Genomic DNA, 19,797 nt, shown 5'->3' on the forward strand with positions numbered 1-19,797 from the left:
ACTTGAAGTTGAAGTTGATGTCCCATAAGGAATACATGGGATTCGGTAAATACTAATTCATCATATTTTTCAAAAATCGTATAAGGCTTAATAATCAACTTAGGAAACCGCTTCCACTTGCCACATGGGGAGAAATTCATATTCTTCATTTCTGGCGGAGATCTTTTTAGTAGCATTGCTCATTCCGACGATATTGGAATAAATGCATGCCTGGTGCGTAATTGTCCCTCTTCGCCTTAATCTGCCGGCCCTCGTGCCAGAGTGGTTAGCAAATTGTGTTACGATGCCAGGGGTCTTGGGTTCGAATCCTGGCCTGGGCATGGATCTTTGTGAGTGTCCATTTATCAATTTCATCATATCATCACTCATAGCCATCTTCACAAATTAGCCAAAAGTGCAGTGGCATCGCGTGTGGTTCACATACGAGTGTTCACAATAATGTTTTTGTACTGAATGCAGATTTACTCCCCTCCCTTGTAACTTCATCTTCAATTGAAAAGGTGAGACTAACAGTTCAATTTATTTTCAACAATTTTCCCCCAAAATCATGATAAATTTGAAATAATACAAGAAGGACCTAGGAAAAATTGTCCCTCTCTCCCTTAAAACTCGCCAGGTTTAGTGAATTCTCGCTAAAGTTTGCAACTATGTAGCGCAGACCGTTTCGAGTCTCCCTAGACATGCTTTGTATATGCTTCACTCTGCTGCCGTAAGAAGTATTGCCGCTTGAATCAGTGTTCACACAGCTCAGTGAACATCTTCGGGATATAGTGGCCAACAGCCCCTTAGCTGTCAGCTCTATGCAACACGCACAGCAATTGTGTTCAACGCCCTCCGTGGAACACCATGGGCGTCAGTGTTACCAACTATTTAAAAAAGTAATCAGACGGAAAGAAGTCGTGTCAGAGTAGATTGTGTGTAAATATTCGTACAACAAACAAAATATTCTTTCGAATAAATATACGTGCGCGCGCGCATGCAAATATTATCATGCGGCCAGCCTGCAAAAGTGGCAGAAAAGCGAGTAAAATAAATAAAATTAATCATATATTGGTATATTTGTTTACACATACATTGGCGAACCATAGATTAATGCATGAAGTTTGTTGATTTTTTGCACAGTTTTCAACAGTGGCTTACTACTGTGATAGTTCACATTGTATGCTCCCCTTTTCAGTTTCTAACACATCCATACTTATATAATGTTATTTTGTATTATAAGTACAAGAACTAGAAATAAGAGGGGAGCCTGTGATCTGAACCGTTACCACAGTCATTATTCTTCAGTTTGCATATAGCATGATAATTTGTAACAAGTGTCCAAATTAATCGGGGAAGGGGGGATACCGGGGATTTCCCCCCACAAAAGTTTTTATCTCCGGCAGAAGAATTTATTTTCAATTCCTGCCAGGGATGTTTTTATCCCCCTCAAAGAAAATGGAACAAAAACCACTTAAAAATAATTCGGGAACAGTTATTTAACCTTTAAAACAATTCTATTTACTTCTAGTCAGACGTTCTAATTTCAAATAACCCATTGCTTACTTGTTCGTATTGTCGTCGTTGCAAAGTCTTAGAAAAAGCTCCCAGACTAGCGACGTTGCTCCGCCCATTTTTAAATAAACTGAAAACTTGAAGCAATGACAAGAAGAGCTGATTTGGTCAGCTTTATTCCTTGGAGGTAGATCACATTTCTCACCGCACAGTCATTGAGTTGAACGGTCAATAGAAATTGGTCAAGTTCTTTCAGTATTACTAGTTGAATAGCTCTTTTTTGTGTGTATGAGTGCAAGTTTTCTTAGAATGTAAATATATTGAATGTTTCTAAATTATGTGCATATGTTATCATAAGATTTAACATCCTAGGTTAGACCCGCTGTTGCAAGGCAATCGTTTAGTTCACTAACTGGTACCATACAAATTTTCATGCCCCCCAAAAAGCTGACCCCCAAAATGAAATCATAAATACGCCACCAAGTGGGCAACCCCCCCAAAGAAAAAGCGTAATTTGCACACTGTTTATAACAATCATTGTAGTTCCACTACAGTAGCCCTACTGTTGAAGTACAATAGTCCTGCAATTGGGTTTCAGTGCATTTCAGTTTCCAGAAGAAGATAGTTGAAAGCAGAATTTGTACACTGCAAACAGTAATGAAATTTCCAATTGATTTTACAGTTGAAGAGAATTGGTTCTAATATATACAAAATTACAATCGAATTAAAATTGGAAGTTTTAATATCAGACAGCATACCTGGCAAGAACGAAAATTAGTGTCGTGGTTCAGGGGATGGAGATAATAATAATTCCATTCATTACACCCTGTTAATAATAATAATCAGGAGTGGCAACAATTGCTAAATAAATTAGCATGCCAAGTGGTCAAATTTCTATCTCGTGAGTGAAGTTTCTGGATTTGAGCCCCAGTCAGGGCATGGGTGTTCATCCATTTCATCTTGTCATCCTGATTAGCCAAAAGTGACAGAAAAGCAAAACTAAATAACGAAAATACAAATTCAAATTGCTATTTAAAGGTAAAAAGGGAGTAGTAAACTACGTTATGGGCATATACGACATAGAATGCTTCTTTAATTGGTGTTTCATTAAATTTGCAATGCATGTACTTACCAGCTTATCTTGAAGTTTAGTTTTCTCTGTGATAAGTTTCTTAATATGATTTTTCTCTTGTTCGATCTGGTCTTCCACACCTGTCAATAGTAAAGTACTTTTAAGTAGTACAAATAATAAATTATAGCTTACTTTGTGTGTGTATTACTAAGCTTCTCTTGATACCTCCCCAGCATGAACATCCAGAAGGGGAGAAAGGTGGTCTAGACCCCCTGGAAAATTAATGTCCACCAAAAGTTATATACATGTATTTCACACATAATTTCATTTCAGTCACAGTTATGTATGTTGAAGTAACATGATAATTTCAGATTGAAGCAGTGTTTTTTGAGGAGGCATCACTATTAAGGGTAAAAATATACCTCCTTTGCCCCCTGGAAAAAAAATTCCTTGCTTGTCCCTTCCTGGAAAAATTCCTGTGGACACCCATGCTCCCCAGGTTTCATAGATAACACACTAGGGTATTTCAGCAACTTCTTTCAAAGCATCATGATACATATAAACCAGTGGTTCTGAACCCTTTTTCAGTCCTGGACCGATCTTGAAGACTATTGCACTTCATCTGACCCATAAGCATGGATGCAGGCAGAATTACTTGTAGGGGTGTGCACCAAGTTTATAATCATATTTTTACTAACATCGAGTACTTTAAGAAGCCCTCTTTTACGCTTGCTTAAACAAATTACACGTACTTCATCATAGAAAAGTAAATATGTAATTTAATAGACTAATTTACTCTAGTCTAACATCTAACTAAACACACATGCTAAAATTGAAAAGAAAAAAATATACTCACCAAACTAATGTGACGGTTGGAGCTGCTTTTTCCCAACAAGCTGGGGTATGTTGGGTTCAATGGTGGTTAACTTAAATCGTAAATCTGAGTACGCGTCAAGTCTTTTTCTGTACTTGGTTTTTATTTGAATCAGAGAAAATCCCTTTTCATACAAATTTGTAATGCCTCATCCGAACAGGATACTAGCCTCTTAAAGATATGCAAAATTTTGTTAAGTCTGAATCTAAGAATCTGAATCTGAATGTTAGTAATTTAGATGTAATAGGTTTTTAAGACACAGTAAATACATTTTCGAGCTCAACTTCATGACCCACCAAATGCCCCCTCGGGACCCAGCGATGGGGCATGCCCCCCATAGGTTGAGAAACGATGATATAAACCTTTAATTAACTCTCTCTCTCTCTCTCTCTCTCTCTCTCTCTCTCTCTCTCTCTCTCTCTCTCTCTCTCTCTGTGTGTGTGTGTGTGTGTGTCTGTGTCTGTGTCTGTCTGTCTGTCTGTCTGTCTGTCTGTCTGTCTGTCTCATAGATGCTCACTGAATGAAAATTAATATTATTATGGAATGTTATACAATGTATACCTTTTATTGAAAGACAACCTTACATAGTATAGTACTTCATTTGATTTTTTACCATTATTTAGGTGGTCATAGGGATTTTAGTTTGTGCTTTAATGATATTATAACAAAACTAAGTGTCACCTGACTACAATAGCACTCTCAAGAACAAGTGTTGTAAACCAGATCAGGTAGTTTGCCCGACAACTCACTTGCCCAACTCCATTTGCCCGACCATTCAGTTCACCGACGCCGTTTCCCGACATGTAGTTTTTTTCGCCAACTTGCAAGGAATACGTTGAAAGAGAAAAACGCATCACCACTGTTTTCAACGATAGAATAAATCGAACAACCCTGGATTTCTTGTGTGGTATTGCACACAATATTGCATTATAGACTATTAAGCAATGCTACTTAATGCATCATCGACGAACTGAAAAGGAATTTGTAGCAGAAGAGTAAGAGTGACTGCCAATAATAATAACATCTTTTAATGCTACCCAGAATGAACTGTAATTCTGGAAGGTTCCAAGTCCTTAAAAAAGCAGAGGGAAAGATTGCTTCTCACTATTGTTGTCGGGCAAATGAGTGTTGGGCAAATGAGTTGTCAGGCAAACGTACCTGTCGGGCAAATGGAGTCGGGTAAACGTACCGGACCCGTTGTAAACAATGCACTTTAATGGAAACTTGAATGGACACTTTACATAAGTCTCACACATTGGTGTGAATTTTGTTTTAAGTCCACATTTATGTAAAAGGTAAAGTTCCCCATGCATACAGCATCCTGCCATGAAGGCACATTTTTACGGGATGTGGTGGTGTACAGGGCCCCACACATTCTCAATCTCGGCAGTGTCAGTTCACACATGAATAATTTGGCATTACTTTTGCTCCATCTTTTTTAATCATCCTTTAATATATGTATGCTGAGAAAATTAATTCTTATACCTTTTACTTTTGATGCTGTGGTCTTACACCTTGATATCTTTCCTTTTATCTGGTTACTTGTTCTCAAGAACACTGTTTTCCTGGAGTTTGTTTGATGCTGGAGTTGATCACGCTGCCTTAAGAGTTCATCAATTTGGTACTGAAAAATATTGCAAGATGAATGTTTGTAAATATAATATTGTTTTAAATTGTTCCCATAAACAAGTTTTAAAAAGACATTTTGAAGAAAATTAAATTAGATACGCTGTAAGACATTTACATTATTATTAATTGTTAAGCTAAAAGGTGCAAATTTTTTCATATTATCTGAGCAGAAACGTCAGTTGTCAGAATAATACAATGCAAACTTGAAGCAATTTGGTACTATTATTAAATTTATTATTTCATATATTGAAATAATTCCATCACTGTTCTTATAATCTATCACATAAGATTTTATTTAATTTAAACTACATAACCAAATAACTATAAAATTCCTTTTCATGTACAAATTGTGGCTACATTCCACAAAATATTTATGCAAGGGTTCATTATGTATTTCATGTTAAAAAATATATATTAGCAAGCCATGGGAAACAATTCCCATAAACTGATTTATAATTTTTTTAGAAATTGTGAAACGCATTTCTTCCCAATTGGTAAGAACCACCAAGTCTTTCATTTCTAAACCCATACTTCCATAAAATCTATCTCCTGATATCAAGTCAATTTTCTCTTAATTATTTTTAAAAATTTCCTTATCTTTTCATAGATTCCATGGAAGTTCATCAATCTATCGCCAGTCATGAAGTAAACAAAATCATTACTTCAGCATCATCATCATGATCACCATCATCCATTAATTGTGCAACAGCAGCATCCTGTGTGCTGGGATACCATCATTGTACATCAGTTTCTGGTAAGTCTATTATTGTTAAATTTATTATTAATGTAGAGATGCATTTTTGTATATTTATTTTTGTGATATAGGGTTTGTTGGAATGGTATCAAAATTTTCATAATTTTGCCATAACAATATATCCTCTGTATATCATAACTATTTTACTTTAGAGACATTTGATAACCAGTGCTGCTATGTACCTCCAAACAAGGTACAATTCCATTAGAAATTAATCTTCAGAGGAATTTGAATCAATTATTGACTAGTGGGGGAAGGGGGAATCATGGGACCTAGGGACGCCAACATACCATGCCACACTCAAACCAAATGAACCTCAATTCTTTGTGACACGTCAATGAATTGCAAACTCGGCAAGACTCCAGAAAAGTAACAGCCAGTATCAGTGATTAAATCCCAATCAATATCATTTGTCTAACTACGAGGGTAATTTCAAAAGTTTTGCACCCTGTGCATGTGTGGCTGTTAGGGTGGCGTGATCGCTCTGATTGTTGCACCAATTGAGAGTCAGACATCAGTCTAAAACATTGTGTGTACATTTGATGGATAGCTTTACTCTGTGCTAAACAATAGTGCCGTAAATTCAAAGAAGAAAATGACCCAGGGCAGAGCCCGAGGCTCTACATCAAAATCAGTGACGTGCGGTGACGTCGACACTTGGGGTAGCAGTCAGTGGCATGCTCAAGGGGGGAGGGGGGGTTAATGTGGGTCACACCCCTCCTCCCTTTGGAGCCAGTATTCCTACAGTACACGTAACCCCCACCCACATTCGAAAATAAAAAACTATTTGATTTGACTCTAAGCCAGAGATCCTGGGTTTGAATCTCGGATTGGCCATTTGTGTTCTTTGTGTGTGTCTCTTCATCAATTTTGTCGTACCAAAGGTGGCGGAAAAGCGAAGTAAAATAAGCCAAATTGAGCAATCAATCAATGATTTGATTTCATTTTTGTTACTTAGCGTCGCTTTTTTGTCACATTTGGTTAATTGCGAAGATGATACGATGAAATTGATGAAGGGACGAGCACAGGGAACGCCCATCCACGGGTCGGGGTTCAAACCCAGAACTCCTGGCGTCGTAGCGCGCTGTGATAACCACTCCCCCACGCTTGGTTGATTTGGTGACAGGTAACAAAATACAACACACTATTTTGTAGTTTCTTCAATGATATTCATTTGACTTTTTGAGTTCTGAGATACATTTTTCATTCCAAATTATTTCATTATTCACTGCAACACATAGGACAAGAATGCGCAATCATCACGGGTTCGAATCCTGGCCTGGATTGTTCATATGAGGTCCCTTCACCAATTTCATCATATCATCACTCAATCCTCATTTTCGCGATAACCAAAATGTGGCAGAAAAGCGAAGTAAAATAAACCAAACCAACAACAATATGAACATGCGTTCTCTTGCCCAAATAAATACATCCGTATTTATGACTGTTAGAGACCAACTAACTAACTAACTCCCTAGCCTTCTTAAACCCGAAGGTTCATGGCTGCAGCAACACAGGCCTTCCATCTTTCCCTATCTTGAGCAAGTTCTATATACTCTTTTCCATCCCTACCAATTTCCCTTAGGTCCATCTCAACGTTGTCCCTCCATCTTCGTCTTGGCCTTCCTACAGGTCTCTTACCATTAGGTTTCCCAACAAGAATCCTGTAAACTCCTCTTTCCTCTCCCATTCGTGCCACATGGCCTGCCCACCTAAGTCTTCTTGATTTAATTATTCTAATAATATCTGGACATGAATACAAATTATGTACTTCTAAATTATGTAACCTTCTCCACTCACCTGTCTCCTCATCCCTTTTAGGTCCAAAGATTTTCCTAAGGATCTTATTTTCAAATACTCTCAATTTATGTTTCTCTTTCAATGTAAGGGACCAAGTTTTACATCCATATAATACTACAGGCAAAATTACTGTTTTGTATATTTTAACTTTTAGTTTCTTAGATATTAAACGAGAAGACAAAAGTTTATGAAGAGAGAAGTAACATGCATTTCCTGAATTAAGCCTACTTTTTATTTCCTCTTTAATATCATTTTCATTTGTTAATATTACTCCTAAGTATTTGAATTTGGAAACTGGTTCAAACGAGTTGTTATCAATAATTAGATTTTAATTATTACCTAACACTTGGTTTCGGCCCGTAAGCATATATTTAGTTTTCTCTTTGTTAACTTCCAAACCTATCTCTTTAGCAGTTTTGAAAAATATTTTAGCATTATTCTTAATTGTATTCACATCATCCCCCAGTAAGTCTACATCATCTGCATATGCTAACAACTGAGTCACACCATTTAGTTTTAGTCCTTCTTTAGTTTCTTTTACCTTCCTAAGAGCATATTCTAAGGCAAAATTAAAGAGCAAAGGAGATAATGCATCTCCTTGTTTTAACCCATCATGAATTGTAAATTTGTCAGACATATTAATACCTACACGAATTTTACTTTCTGTTTCACTGGTGCATATTTTTATCATACTAACAAGCTTCTTAGGTATTCCAAACTCTACTAATATATTATATGATTTATCTCTTTTGACCGAATCATATGCTTTTTTGAAATCAATGAATAGCTGATGGACACTTTGATTATATTCCCACTTTTTTTCAAGTGTCTGTCTGATGTGAAAAATTTGATCTGTAGTTGATCTGTTACGTTTAAATCCACATTGATGATCACCTATAATTTCATTAGCATATGGGGTTAGTCTTGTTAAAAGAATGTTAGATAATATTTTATATGTTGTTGAGAGTAGAGAAATTCCACGGTAATTATTGCAGTTCATTTTATCACCTTTTTTAAACACAGGAACAATTATGGATTCTTTCCACTGTTGAGGGATTTCTTCTTTATTCCATATTAAACAAATTAATTTATGAATTTGACATATTAATGAATTTCCACCATATTTAATTAACTCAGCTGGTATTAAATCAATGCCAGGTGCTTTGTTATTCTTTAGCCTTTTAATAGCATCATTAACTTTAATCAAGTTAGGTTCTGCTGTGTGTACTTCATTTACTTCTGATTTATCTCCTACATGAACATTTAAAAGGTCATTAAAGTAGTTCTTCCATCTATTTAGAATATCGCTTGGGTCAGCTAGAAAATCACTGTCTTTATCTTTTATCAAGTTTACTTTAGGTTGCCATCCCTTTCTAAACTCATTTACACTTTTATATAAATCTCTGATATTTTTATTTTTGCTGTTTGTTTCAATTTCGTTAAATTTGCTTTTCAAGTAATCTCTTTTTTTACTTCTAAACATGCTGCTAATTTCTCGCTTTATTCTATTATAATTGCTTAGATTTGTATCATCAGAGTTATTTAAGCACCTAAGTCTAGCCTGATTCCTTATTTCTATTAGATTATGACATTGATTATAATCAAATAATAATTATGAAACCGTGGCTTACTTTTTCTTGGTTTATGGTATCCTATACTTTCTTTAGCTGCTGATTCTATTGCATTACGTATGTGCTCCCAATTCTTATTTACGTCTGTTTCATTTATATTTTCATCATCATTTAAATCCTGCAAAACATCAAATCTATTTGACAGTTTAATTTGTTAACTTTCTTAATTCTTTCATCAGCAAATTTTCCTGTATTAAATTTTAGAACTTTTAGATTTTGTTGCTTAAGATTTATCACTGCGAGTCTTTCTCTTAATTTAGCAATTACTAAATAATGGTCACTGGCACAGTCAGCACCTCTATGTGTACGAACGTCAATTATACTAGTATGCCTTCTCTTATCAATGAGAATATGATCTATCTGATTATGAGTTTTACCATCTGGAGAAGACCAGGTATATTTATGGATATCTTTATGTTTAAAAGTGGTACCTTTCACAATTAAATTCTTTGAGGTTGCAAAAGTAATCAATCTTATACCATTATCGTTACATAATTCATGAAGACTTTCTTTACCAATCGTGGGTTTAAATGTCTCTTCTTTGCCAATCTGTGCATTACAGTCACCTAACAGAATTTTCATGTCATACTGAGAAAATTTATCAAAGACCTGTTCTAACTCTGTATAAAAATCATCTTTAGTATTATCATCTTTATCTTCCATTGGAGCATGTATGTTTATTAAAATAATTTTACACCACCTACCCTGTAAAACTTCATATGATATCCTGTCATTAATAAATTCTACTGTTTTAAGAGCCGAGATAATTCTATTATTTATGAAAAAGCCTGTTCCAAAATTATGATTTTCAGTACCACCATAGAAAAAAGTATAATTTTTAGTTTTACAATTCCCTTCTCCTGGCCACCTAACTTCCTGGACAGCTACTACATCTAATTTATACTTAACTATCTCATTAACTGTACACTGAAATGCCCCAGGTCGGTAAAGGCTCAGAACATTCCTGGTGCCTAATTTAATATCCTTATTCCTAACGTAGATCTTATCCTTAGTCCAGGGACCTCCCAAAGTAGTCCCCACCCGGAGATCCGAATGGGGGACTATTTTACCTCCGGAATATTTTACCTTGGGAACATCCATGGCCTTATATTGCTGTTTCTTGACATGTCTTTTTACAGTGCAGAGTTGTCAGCTCTACGCCTAACCCCCAATATGAATGGAGGAACTACTACACAAGACAAACACATTAGACAGCACAATTACTACACAAGACGAACACAAACACATTAGACAGCACAATTACTACACAAGACAAACACAAACACATTAGACAGCACAATTACTACACAGGACGAACACAAACACATTAGACAGCACAACTACTACACAAGACACATACAAACACATCACAACTATAACACAATATATACACACAAACACACCACAACTACTACACAATATAAACATAAACAAACTACACACCACAACTGCTACACAATATAAACATAAACACACTACACACCACAACTACTACACAAGACAAACACAAACAAATTAGACAGCACAACTACTACGCAAGACTAAACAAACATACTAGACAGCACAACTCCTACACAAACATACTAGACAACACAAGACATATACATACATATCACTGATACTACACAAGACAAACAGAAATACATTAGACAACATAACTACTACATAAGATAGACACAAACACACTAGACAGCACAACTACTACACAAAACAATCCCAACCACACTAGACAGCACACCTACTACACAAGACAAACCCACATACACGCACACCACAACTACTACACAAGACAAATACAAACACACTAGACACCACAGCTACTACACAAGACAAACTCACACACTACACAGCACAACTGCTGCACAAGACACACAAACACATAAGTAGTGCAAACCTGCTGCTTCCACGCAACACCCTGCAGGCACGCACTCGTATCCCTCTCCCCCATCAATTGAATATCAGTCTCTGACACATCTTGACAATTCCCCGTCGATGCTCCAGCGCTTAGTGATGCTTTAGCAAAACCTCCCCCCTCTCCCACCTCACAACTGTAGGCACATCACGATCTCACGCGATACAACTTAACCCATTCATTCCCTCCACCACGCGCTAAACCACACGAGAGCCTCCACGTGCTTCGACCCACCCCAGAGCAGTACCTAAGAGATGGTAACTCAAATTGTGTCGTTACAATGGCATAGTAACAAATGTATTATTTAAAGTCACAGACCATTCTTATCAGAAAGACACAATTCGTATAAGTTTAATTAAGAGTTCCAAGCTTGCCTTTCTTTTCATAAGCCCATGCCAGTGCAATTTTCCCCCTTAGAATTATCTGTATTTCGCCTTTGTTTGTGTCGATTTTAGAAATATCTGTATATTAATTTACATGTAGCCCATTGTTAATATTGTTTATATGTAATAACATAATGAAGTGAGTTAGGTGATAGAGGAGTTGCAAGCTGAAAACCTCAACCGCTGATAAGAAACTATTATTATTATTAGTATTAAATAACTATGATAGTATATATATTCTTAGAGGATAGGAAATTTTCGTTCTCCGATTAGGATTGAATTTTGAAATGGAGAACCTGGCAGAGACAACAGGGGGAGATTTCCTCTCCCCCCTCCATCTTCAATTGGAACTGGTGAGACATCGCAAATAAACTAAGAAATTTCAGAAACGCATCTTTGTAGCTTGACAGTATTTCATTTAAAGAAATCTGAATGCTGACTTCCTACATACACTAAAAGGGTTGTATGTTACATGACGAGCAATATCTTCCTTTCTGTTAGAGACCAAGAGTAGTATATTTATATAAAACACTACTAAAACGAGAGTCAGAGAGAGCCTGAGCACATATTTGTAATTTAATCAGTATATATTCCATATTCGAAAAAGAAAAAAAGAAAGAAAGCGTAACATTATTGTCTGCACATAACACGTTCCTATTTCATAAATAATAAAACTACATCCCATATTATACATACGCACATATTGTACAACATGTAAAAGGTGTAAATACAGAGAACATAAGTACTGCAGAAAATCTTACCCTGTGTTCTTTAGAGGATTTACAAAAAAAATATGAGAAACCAATCCCCTATCTGTCCTATAGGAGATAGACTGGGGGATCTGAAAGCCTGGGCTTTCAACCATTGCAGCGGGGGCGAGGGGACAAGGGAGGTAGAGGTAAAATCTTCCTTTTCCTTGGGCCGGCCGTTTCTACCTGGAAACTGGTCAGGCGGAAGAAGAGAGAGCTAGGGTATCCAGCCAGCTTTGCACGCGGATCACACCGATGGACGATTTGGTTTGAGTTGGTATTTTAAGTCCACTTTATGCACAGTAAGGCTAATCGGGACTGGACCTACAGTTTAAAGTGGGATCCGAACCACTTGTGCCTCCACCGGATATCGAACCCGGGACCCCTTGATTACAATACAATGACGCTACCACTGCGCCATGGGGGAGGCCCATACCGATGGACGAGAAGCACGTGGAAAAGAAAGTGTTGAGTATGAGCTGTGGCGGCTTTAACAAGACAATAAATATTGTGATTTGAATATAATTCGAGATGTGAGATTGATTGATCTATCTCTGCTAGACTAGCTACTCCTCAGTGCACGTCACTGATCAAAATTGAAACTTTACGAGGAAAGAATCCAGCCGATATTCACAAATCTTTGCTTGAAGTGTGCAGTGATAGTACAGTGGATTGTAGCACAGTGTCATAGTGGGCTGCTCATTACTGTGAAGGTTTGTTAAGCACTGCGGACAACCAAAGAAGTGGACGACAATCAAATGCAACAGACGACACATCTGTGGTTTCTGTCTATAAGATTTTGCAAGATGATCGAAACATGTGAGGAAATTGCAGATGAAACGAATATGTCAGTCAATTCAGTTTACAACGTAATTACTGAAAAATTACAGAAGAGAGGAGATTTGTCAAAGATGGCCCAACGTGCTCGCAGTTGACATCCTCATTTTGCAGAAGAACGCAAAACCATATTTTGCCTATATGTGTACTTCTGCAGCCTCCTTACAGTCCTAATATGAGCCCGCCAGTGGTTGATTAGTCCCCAAACTGAAGCAACCACTCAGTGGGAAACGTTTTGGTACAATTGCAGAAGCTTCTCGTGAGGTGACCTGGGTAATAAGACAGGTCAACAATAAAGGTACCCTGGCCGGAATACAAAACATGCCAAAACGTTGGGAAGCTGTGATAGCAAACAATTCAGATTACATTGAAGGCTTGTAAAGTGATTTTGTAAAGTACATTTGTTTTCTCGATTTAATATTATTTCTCTTGTAGTCTATGGTTATTACAAGCATAAAAACACAGTTGTTTGTTGTGACGTTTTAGGGGAACACACGCTCCCTTCATCAGACATTGATTTTTAGTTTGATTAAAGATACAGACGTATAACAATGGTTACAATTTTTTTAACAAAAAAGAACCAGTTATACAATAGATGTAGTCAATGTTACATTGTTGTAATATAGCAACTTAACTGTGAAACAAGCAGTCTGTTTTATTTTTATTTCACATGAAAAAAAAATTGATGACATTTTTTTATTTATTTCTTTATTTTATTATAATTATTTTTATTTTTTAAATTATGAATCCCAAATATCATCAGGCAATTCAAACTCATCATTGCTTTCACAGAATTCCTTGATGTTTTCTGTTACATTAATCCCAGACATTGAAACCTATGTTTTCCGTCACCGTAGACTACAAGAGAAATAATTCTACAATGCAATCAATGTGTACATACAAGAAAAAAAAAAACTATTTAATCTTACATTATGCAGAACTTTTGAAATTCCCCCCCTACAACAGTGAGAATGGTAAAGAACATAACATACATTTTAGTGACAGCACACATAAAATAAAACATATCATTACTTACTCTTCAATATTTACCATGCACATAATTGTACAAACCTTTTCTGATTCTATATGGTGCAGAATATTTCTAACATCATCATTCTTCAAGTTCATGGCCTCCGCATAAGTATAATTCATTACTGAAATTTCTTTATCTTGGACAGAAACAGCATCTTGTAATTTTTGGCACTGTGGGAATAATATGAATAGTAGTTAACATTATGTGTGTTGTACAATGTGTCTTCAGGTGTATGTTCCTTAACATTATGTTTCTGCCTTTGTATAAAAATGTTAACAAGTGACAAAATATCTCATACTTTTACCAGAATTTCTATAAGTAGCTTGTGACTTGCATCAACAGTATTTGTAATAGAAAGTAAAATCTTATACCAGGTGTCATTAACATCATAAAATTATGCAAGGGCTGTTTTCTAGACACATTCATTTGAAATATTTCTGAATATTCAAACCCACCTGCGTTGTTGATCAGGAAATGGAAGAGGATTAAGTGCAAATGGGTTAAAACAAGGTAAAAGCATTCTGCAAATTAAACTTTTTGCTTTGGGGGGATGCACTCTCCAAGGCCTCCCGCAGGATTTTTCTTTGGGACGCATAGTGAGATTTCATATCTTGCCCTTAAGTAATATAAACTTGTATTGTTCTTATTTTGTTGTTATCATTATTGTCATATATTATATTATCATTATGGCTATATTATTACTACTACCATGGACGACCGCAGGATTATTCCCGGGGGGTGGGGGCAAGGAAGGTATTTTTCCAGGGGGGCCAACATGGCATATTTCCCCCAATAATAGTGTTGATCCCTCAAAAAACATTGCTTAAGTTTGAATTTATCATGCAATAATTAACACACATTATTGAGGCTGAAATGAAATTATATGTGTGATATAGCCGATATAATTTTTGGTTGACATTTGTTTTCCAGGGGGAGGCCACAGCCCCCCCTTGCCCCCCTTAGGAACGCCCATGACTACTACTACTACTACTTTACAAACCATAAAATTCAAATTGTATTTGAAATATTTTGGTGCTGTATACAAGTTCAGACTCCAGTCTGCTCTCTAGATTAGAAACTGGATTCACCTTTCTTCCTTTCCATAAACATATATATCTTTGTTGATGAACAGTTCTTTGTGATTTTGTACTTTTAACAAAGCATAGATAAAAAACAGATATCACTTAATCTACTGTCCTTCATATTACCTCTGATTCATGTTTTTACATGCAAAAGGTTAGGTTTCTTTAAAAAAAAAGTAATAACTGAAAATGAAGGAATGTGAATTATGTTCGTAATCCTGAACAGCCAAGAAATTCCAAAGGATCTTATTTAAAAGAGGCTAATTCTTGATATTTTCTGCACTGTACGTGTCTGCAATTTCTTGAAATTGACAGTTTTTTATTCCACAAGGGCAAAAACAATCACTTCGAGAGGAAATAGTGTGTACAATTCGAGATTTAGTGGCCGCGGTGGCTCAGTCGGTAATGCGTCTGACTACCATGCTAAAGGTCCCGGGTTCGATCACCGGCTGGTTCAAATCCGGGAACTTTTCTAATGATGGAAGCGGCCCCGGTGCCCACCCAGCGTCGAATAACATGGGTACCTGGGGGAAACCCTGGGGGGTAAAGGCGGTCAGGGGTGTGATGCTGATCACATCACCCCCACTCACGACTGGATCAAGAAAGTGTGGGGTGTTACCCCCACACCCCCAATACGCCTTTATAGCATAGTGCTATGCACAGGGGAGCACTTTACCTTTTTTACTTTTACAATTCGAGATTTAAAACACTTTGAAATTTTGAAAATTTCCTGCCCAGAAAATTTTCTGACCTATTCGGAAATTCAGATTTTTTTCAGTCCCGAAGGTCAGAATTATTAATATGTTCTTCCCAATCCTATCCCAACCACCCCTGCACACCCCTAGTTACGGCAGTCAACATGATTCTAATGTATGTTGTGTAAGCGTTCTCTCGTTATTTTGTTGGACATGGCAGTTAATTGCTGTAACTTACAGCCTGTAAATCGTAGGAAGCAATATTCTCTGTAATAAAATATTGCTACAATTTCACCATTCAAATTACATGAACATTTTCCAGATATCTCGTGTGGGTAAGTGCATCCCTCCCCCCCTTCTGGCCCACTCAGTGGTGTATTGCAATTTCATTTTGCAAAGTAGGTTTTTGAGCACATTTGTATAAATGCTACCAGTCAATAAATTAAACTATTGCCCTACGGTTCTAAGTACCTTGAATATTGGTTCTAACCTAGGTAATTAAATCTTACTCAATACATAATTTAGACCTAATTTCCTAATGACTTAATTTAGACCTAATTTAGAAACAAAGTATTTACATTCTAAGAAAACCAAAACTCATACGCAAAAAGAGCTAAATTATCTAAATTTCCATTGCCAGGTTCAAACTTAATGTCCATTTAACCACCTACAAGTTTTTTTGTGAAAACTTGAATACGTATTCGGTGAGGTTGATCAGTTGCAGAATGGTCCTCCTTTAATCCACAAGGTTGCATACTTTTCGGCAGGGAAATCTTTGATGACTAGACAATTAATGGACATGAATACAGTTATGATTTGTCAGTTATGTTTATTGCAGTTAAGAAATGGTATATTGTGTGCTCAATTCCGTTTTCTTTGAGGGGCATAAAAACATCCCTGGCACGAATAAAAATAACTTTATTTTGCCGGGGAAAACTGTTTTGTGTGTGTGTGGGGGGGGGGAATCCTCAGCATCTCCCCCGTTAATTCACACACTGGGTAGAAGTAAGGACAAAAGTAAATAATACTTGATGACAGAAGATCCTGGCTAGCCACTTGCTTAATAACGGAGAACCCAGATGGTTTGAAAGTGTGGAAATATGTAAAAAGTACATGGCTCGACTATAGTCTTTGCACATTTTTATGTCAACAGTAATGTCATTTTGTTATGCTCTTTATAAATATAAAGATTGCATTCACAGGCACTGCAACAAACCCAGATGTAGAAAAAAATTATGCCACAATCTTAACAAACTTAGCATTCAGCAACAACACATGTGCAGCTTCTTTCCTCATAGTACAAGGTAACCAAACAACTTCTTGCCGTTTTTGACGTCCCGTTAATCATGCGCTCACAGAGAGGAAACTAAATGACGCACGTGTCTGCCAAGTGATTGGGAGTTAGTCTGACCATCGACTGTCAGTAATACAGGCACGTTGCACACACACAGCAGTCATAGCTCGTCGAGTGTCGAAGAGAAATGGAGGTATCGAAGCAGCTTGTTCGCGTGTGTTTGTTGTATGACTTTAAAGTGGGCCTGTCAGCTGCCACATCAAGTCGCTGCATTTGCCAGGCATTTGGGGAGACTGCCGTGCACTGCCAGGCATTGGTTCCAGAAATTCCGTTTGGGAGATGTGAGCCTTTCAGATGAACCTTGCAGTGGACGACCACATGTGTTGGATGACGAGGCCCTGAAAGCAGCCATCGAGGAGGCCAGTGGTCTAACGTGTGATGAACTTGCAGAAAGGTTCCATGTTTCCGCTGAAACAGTCAGACTGCACCTGCATATGATAGGGAAGTCATACAAGTTAAGCAAGTGGGTACTCCACACATTGTCGGCAGCCAACAAGGAACAACGAGTGACAGCCTGTTTGTCCTTGCTCATTTGGCACCTGAACACACCCACATTTGATCGCTTGCTCACTGGTGATGAAAAGTGGGTCCTCTATGACACTCCCAATCGTACCAGACATTGGTTGTCGCCACATGACCCTGTTCCTCACACCTCAAGACCACCTCTGAACCCGCAAAAGGTTATGCTCTCTTTATGGTGGAATTGTCGGCAAGTGGTGCATTACGAGCTCCTTCCACCTGGTCAGACCATCACTGCTGACCGCTACTCTCAGCAGTTGCAAAGGGTGCACCGTGCATTGCGGCAGAAGGAGCCGGCATTGGTGAATCGCAAGGGTGTGCTGTTCCTGCACGACAATGCCAAGCCACATGTGGCAAAGAGGACCCGGGAGACACTTCAGCAACTTGGCTGGGAGACACTGTGCAATCCACCATATTCACCGGACCTTGCACCAACATATTACCACCTGTTTCATTCCCTCGACAACCACCTCCGTGGGAGATCCTTCGCAAATGAGGGAGACCTTCGGAATGCACTCACGGACTTCTTTGCAGCCAAGCCCACCGAGTTTTATCACCAAGTATTGTGCAGCTGCAGGAACGTTGGCAAAAGGTGTTGGATGCTGATGGAGATTACTTCGAAACCTAAAGGTATTGCTCTTTGTTTATCACTGCTCTGGAATGGCAAGAACTTTTTTGGTTACCTTTTACTACCAATATACATGTGCATTAATGACATCATATTGTCATGACAAAATGTTGCCCAAAGTCCTTGTTATTAGTAAATGACTAACAATCTTTCATCCTGATCAAGTTAAGTTGAAAGTTAGCACATGCTAAGAAAGACCGAAGAAAAGTTTTCTTAAAATATTTCAAAAATAATTATTGTAAGTTACGAAAAAGTCCTCCTCCGTGGCCGTGCAGTCTAAGGCGCTGTGCTTTTGGCTCCGACTGCAGGACTGCATGGGTTCGAGTCTGCCTGGTTTCAGTCCTTGGGTATTCAGCCTGTGTATAGGACCAATGACAACCCACCATTGTGAGGAAATTGGGGAGCTACTAGTGAGTAGCATAATCCGGTCTGGGAAATCTCATAACGGCTGAGGGTTTGATGTCACCCCATTACCAATTGAAGAACTCCACACCTCTAGGTAGGATTGTGGGAGGGAGCTGGCAGTCAGGAGATAGGCCAAGTCCCTTCCAAGGCTGTCGAGCCATAGGTTATTATTATTATTATTATATTATTATATTTATTTGCAATTTTTATCAATGATCTTATATTTAGTGTTAGAGAATCATCCTGTCTTTTATATGCCGATGATCTAAAAATATTTAAGGATATAAAAAATGGATTGGAAGTCTTAAAATTACAAGATGATCTTAATAGAGTACAATGGTGTGACATAAATGTATGCAAATTAATTTTGCTAAATGCAAACTATTGAGATGTTCGAGAAAAACAAATTATACTGTTTCTCAATATGTTATAAAATCTAATAAGATTTCTATTTGTTCTAGTCATAAGGATCTTGGCATAATTATAAATTCTAAATTGCTATTTGATGAAGTTTGTAAAAAGCTAAAAAGATTTTAGGTTTCATATTTTTTTAATTGGACTTCCTTTAATAGAATGGAAACTTTTAGATTCCTACTTTTAGTTTTGGTTTGACCATTAGTGGAATATGGAAGTGAATTATGGAATGTAGCAGCAAATAGTCACACCGAGAAAATTGAATCAATTCAAAAATTATTTATTAGGTTACGTTGTATGAAAATGAAGATAAGTTACATATCGTTAAATTATATGGAGTGGTTGGAGATACTTAATTTAACAACCTTGAGTTCAAGAAGGAAAGATAAAATTAATGTATTGATACAAAACATTTTGTCAAATAGGATTGATAGTGAATACTTTATAAATACAATAGTATATAATGTTCCAAAATATAAAACAAGAAAGAATTCATTATTGTCTGTAAAATTAAAAAATGGTGGTGAATTTA

General features: G+C 37.1%; 1 protein-coding gene across 1 annotated transcript in view; it reads right to left on the reverse strand.

Moving 5' to 3' along the window:
- Nucleotides 1–19,797, reverse strand: part of LOC145980754 (uncharacterized) — a 76,922-nt gene that overhangs the window by 9,837 nt on the left and 47,288 nt on the right. The window contains exons 11-13 of the mRNA XM_083113814.1: nt 14,207–14,338; nt 4,926–5,064; nt 2,627–2,706 (exon numbers count right to left, since the gene is read on the reverse strand). Of these exons, the coding sequence (XP_082969940.1) occupies nt 2,627–2,706; nt 4,926–5,064; nt 14,207–14,338 (351 nt within the window). The remainder of the gene's footprint in view (nt 1–2,626; nt 2,707–4,925; nt 5,065–14,206; nt 14,339–19,797) is intronic.

The sequence above is a fragment of the Lepisma saccharinum genome, chromosome 28, assembly GCF_977018435.1.
Source record: "Lepisma saccharinum chromosome 28, izLepSacc3.1, whole genome shotgun sequence".
In the NCBI taxonomy this organism is placed as follows: domain Eukaryota; kingdom Metazoa; phylum Arthropoda; class Insecta; order Zygentoma; family Lepismatidae; genus Lepisma; species Lepisma saccharinum.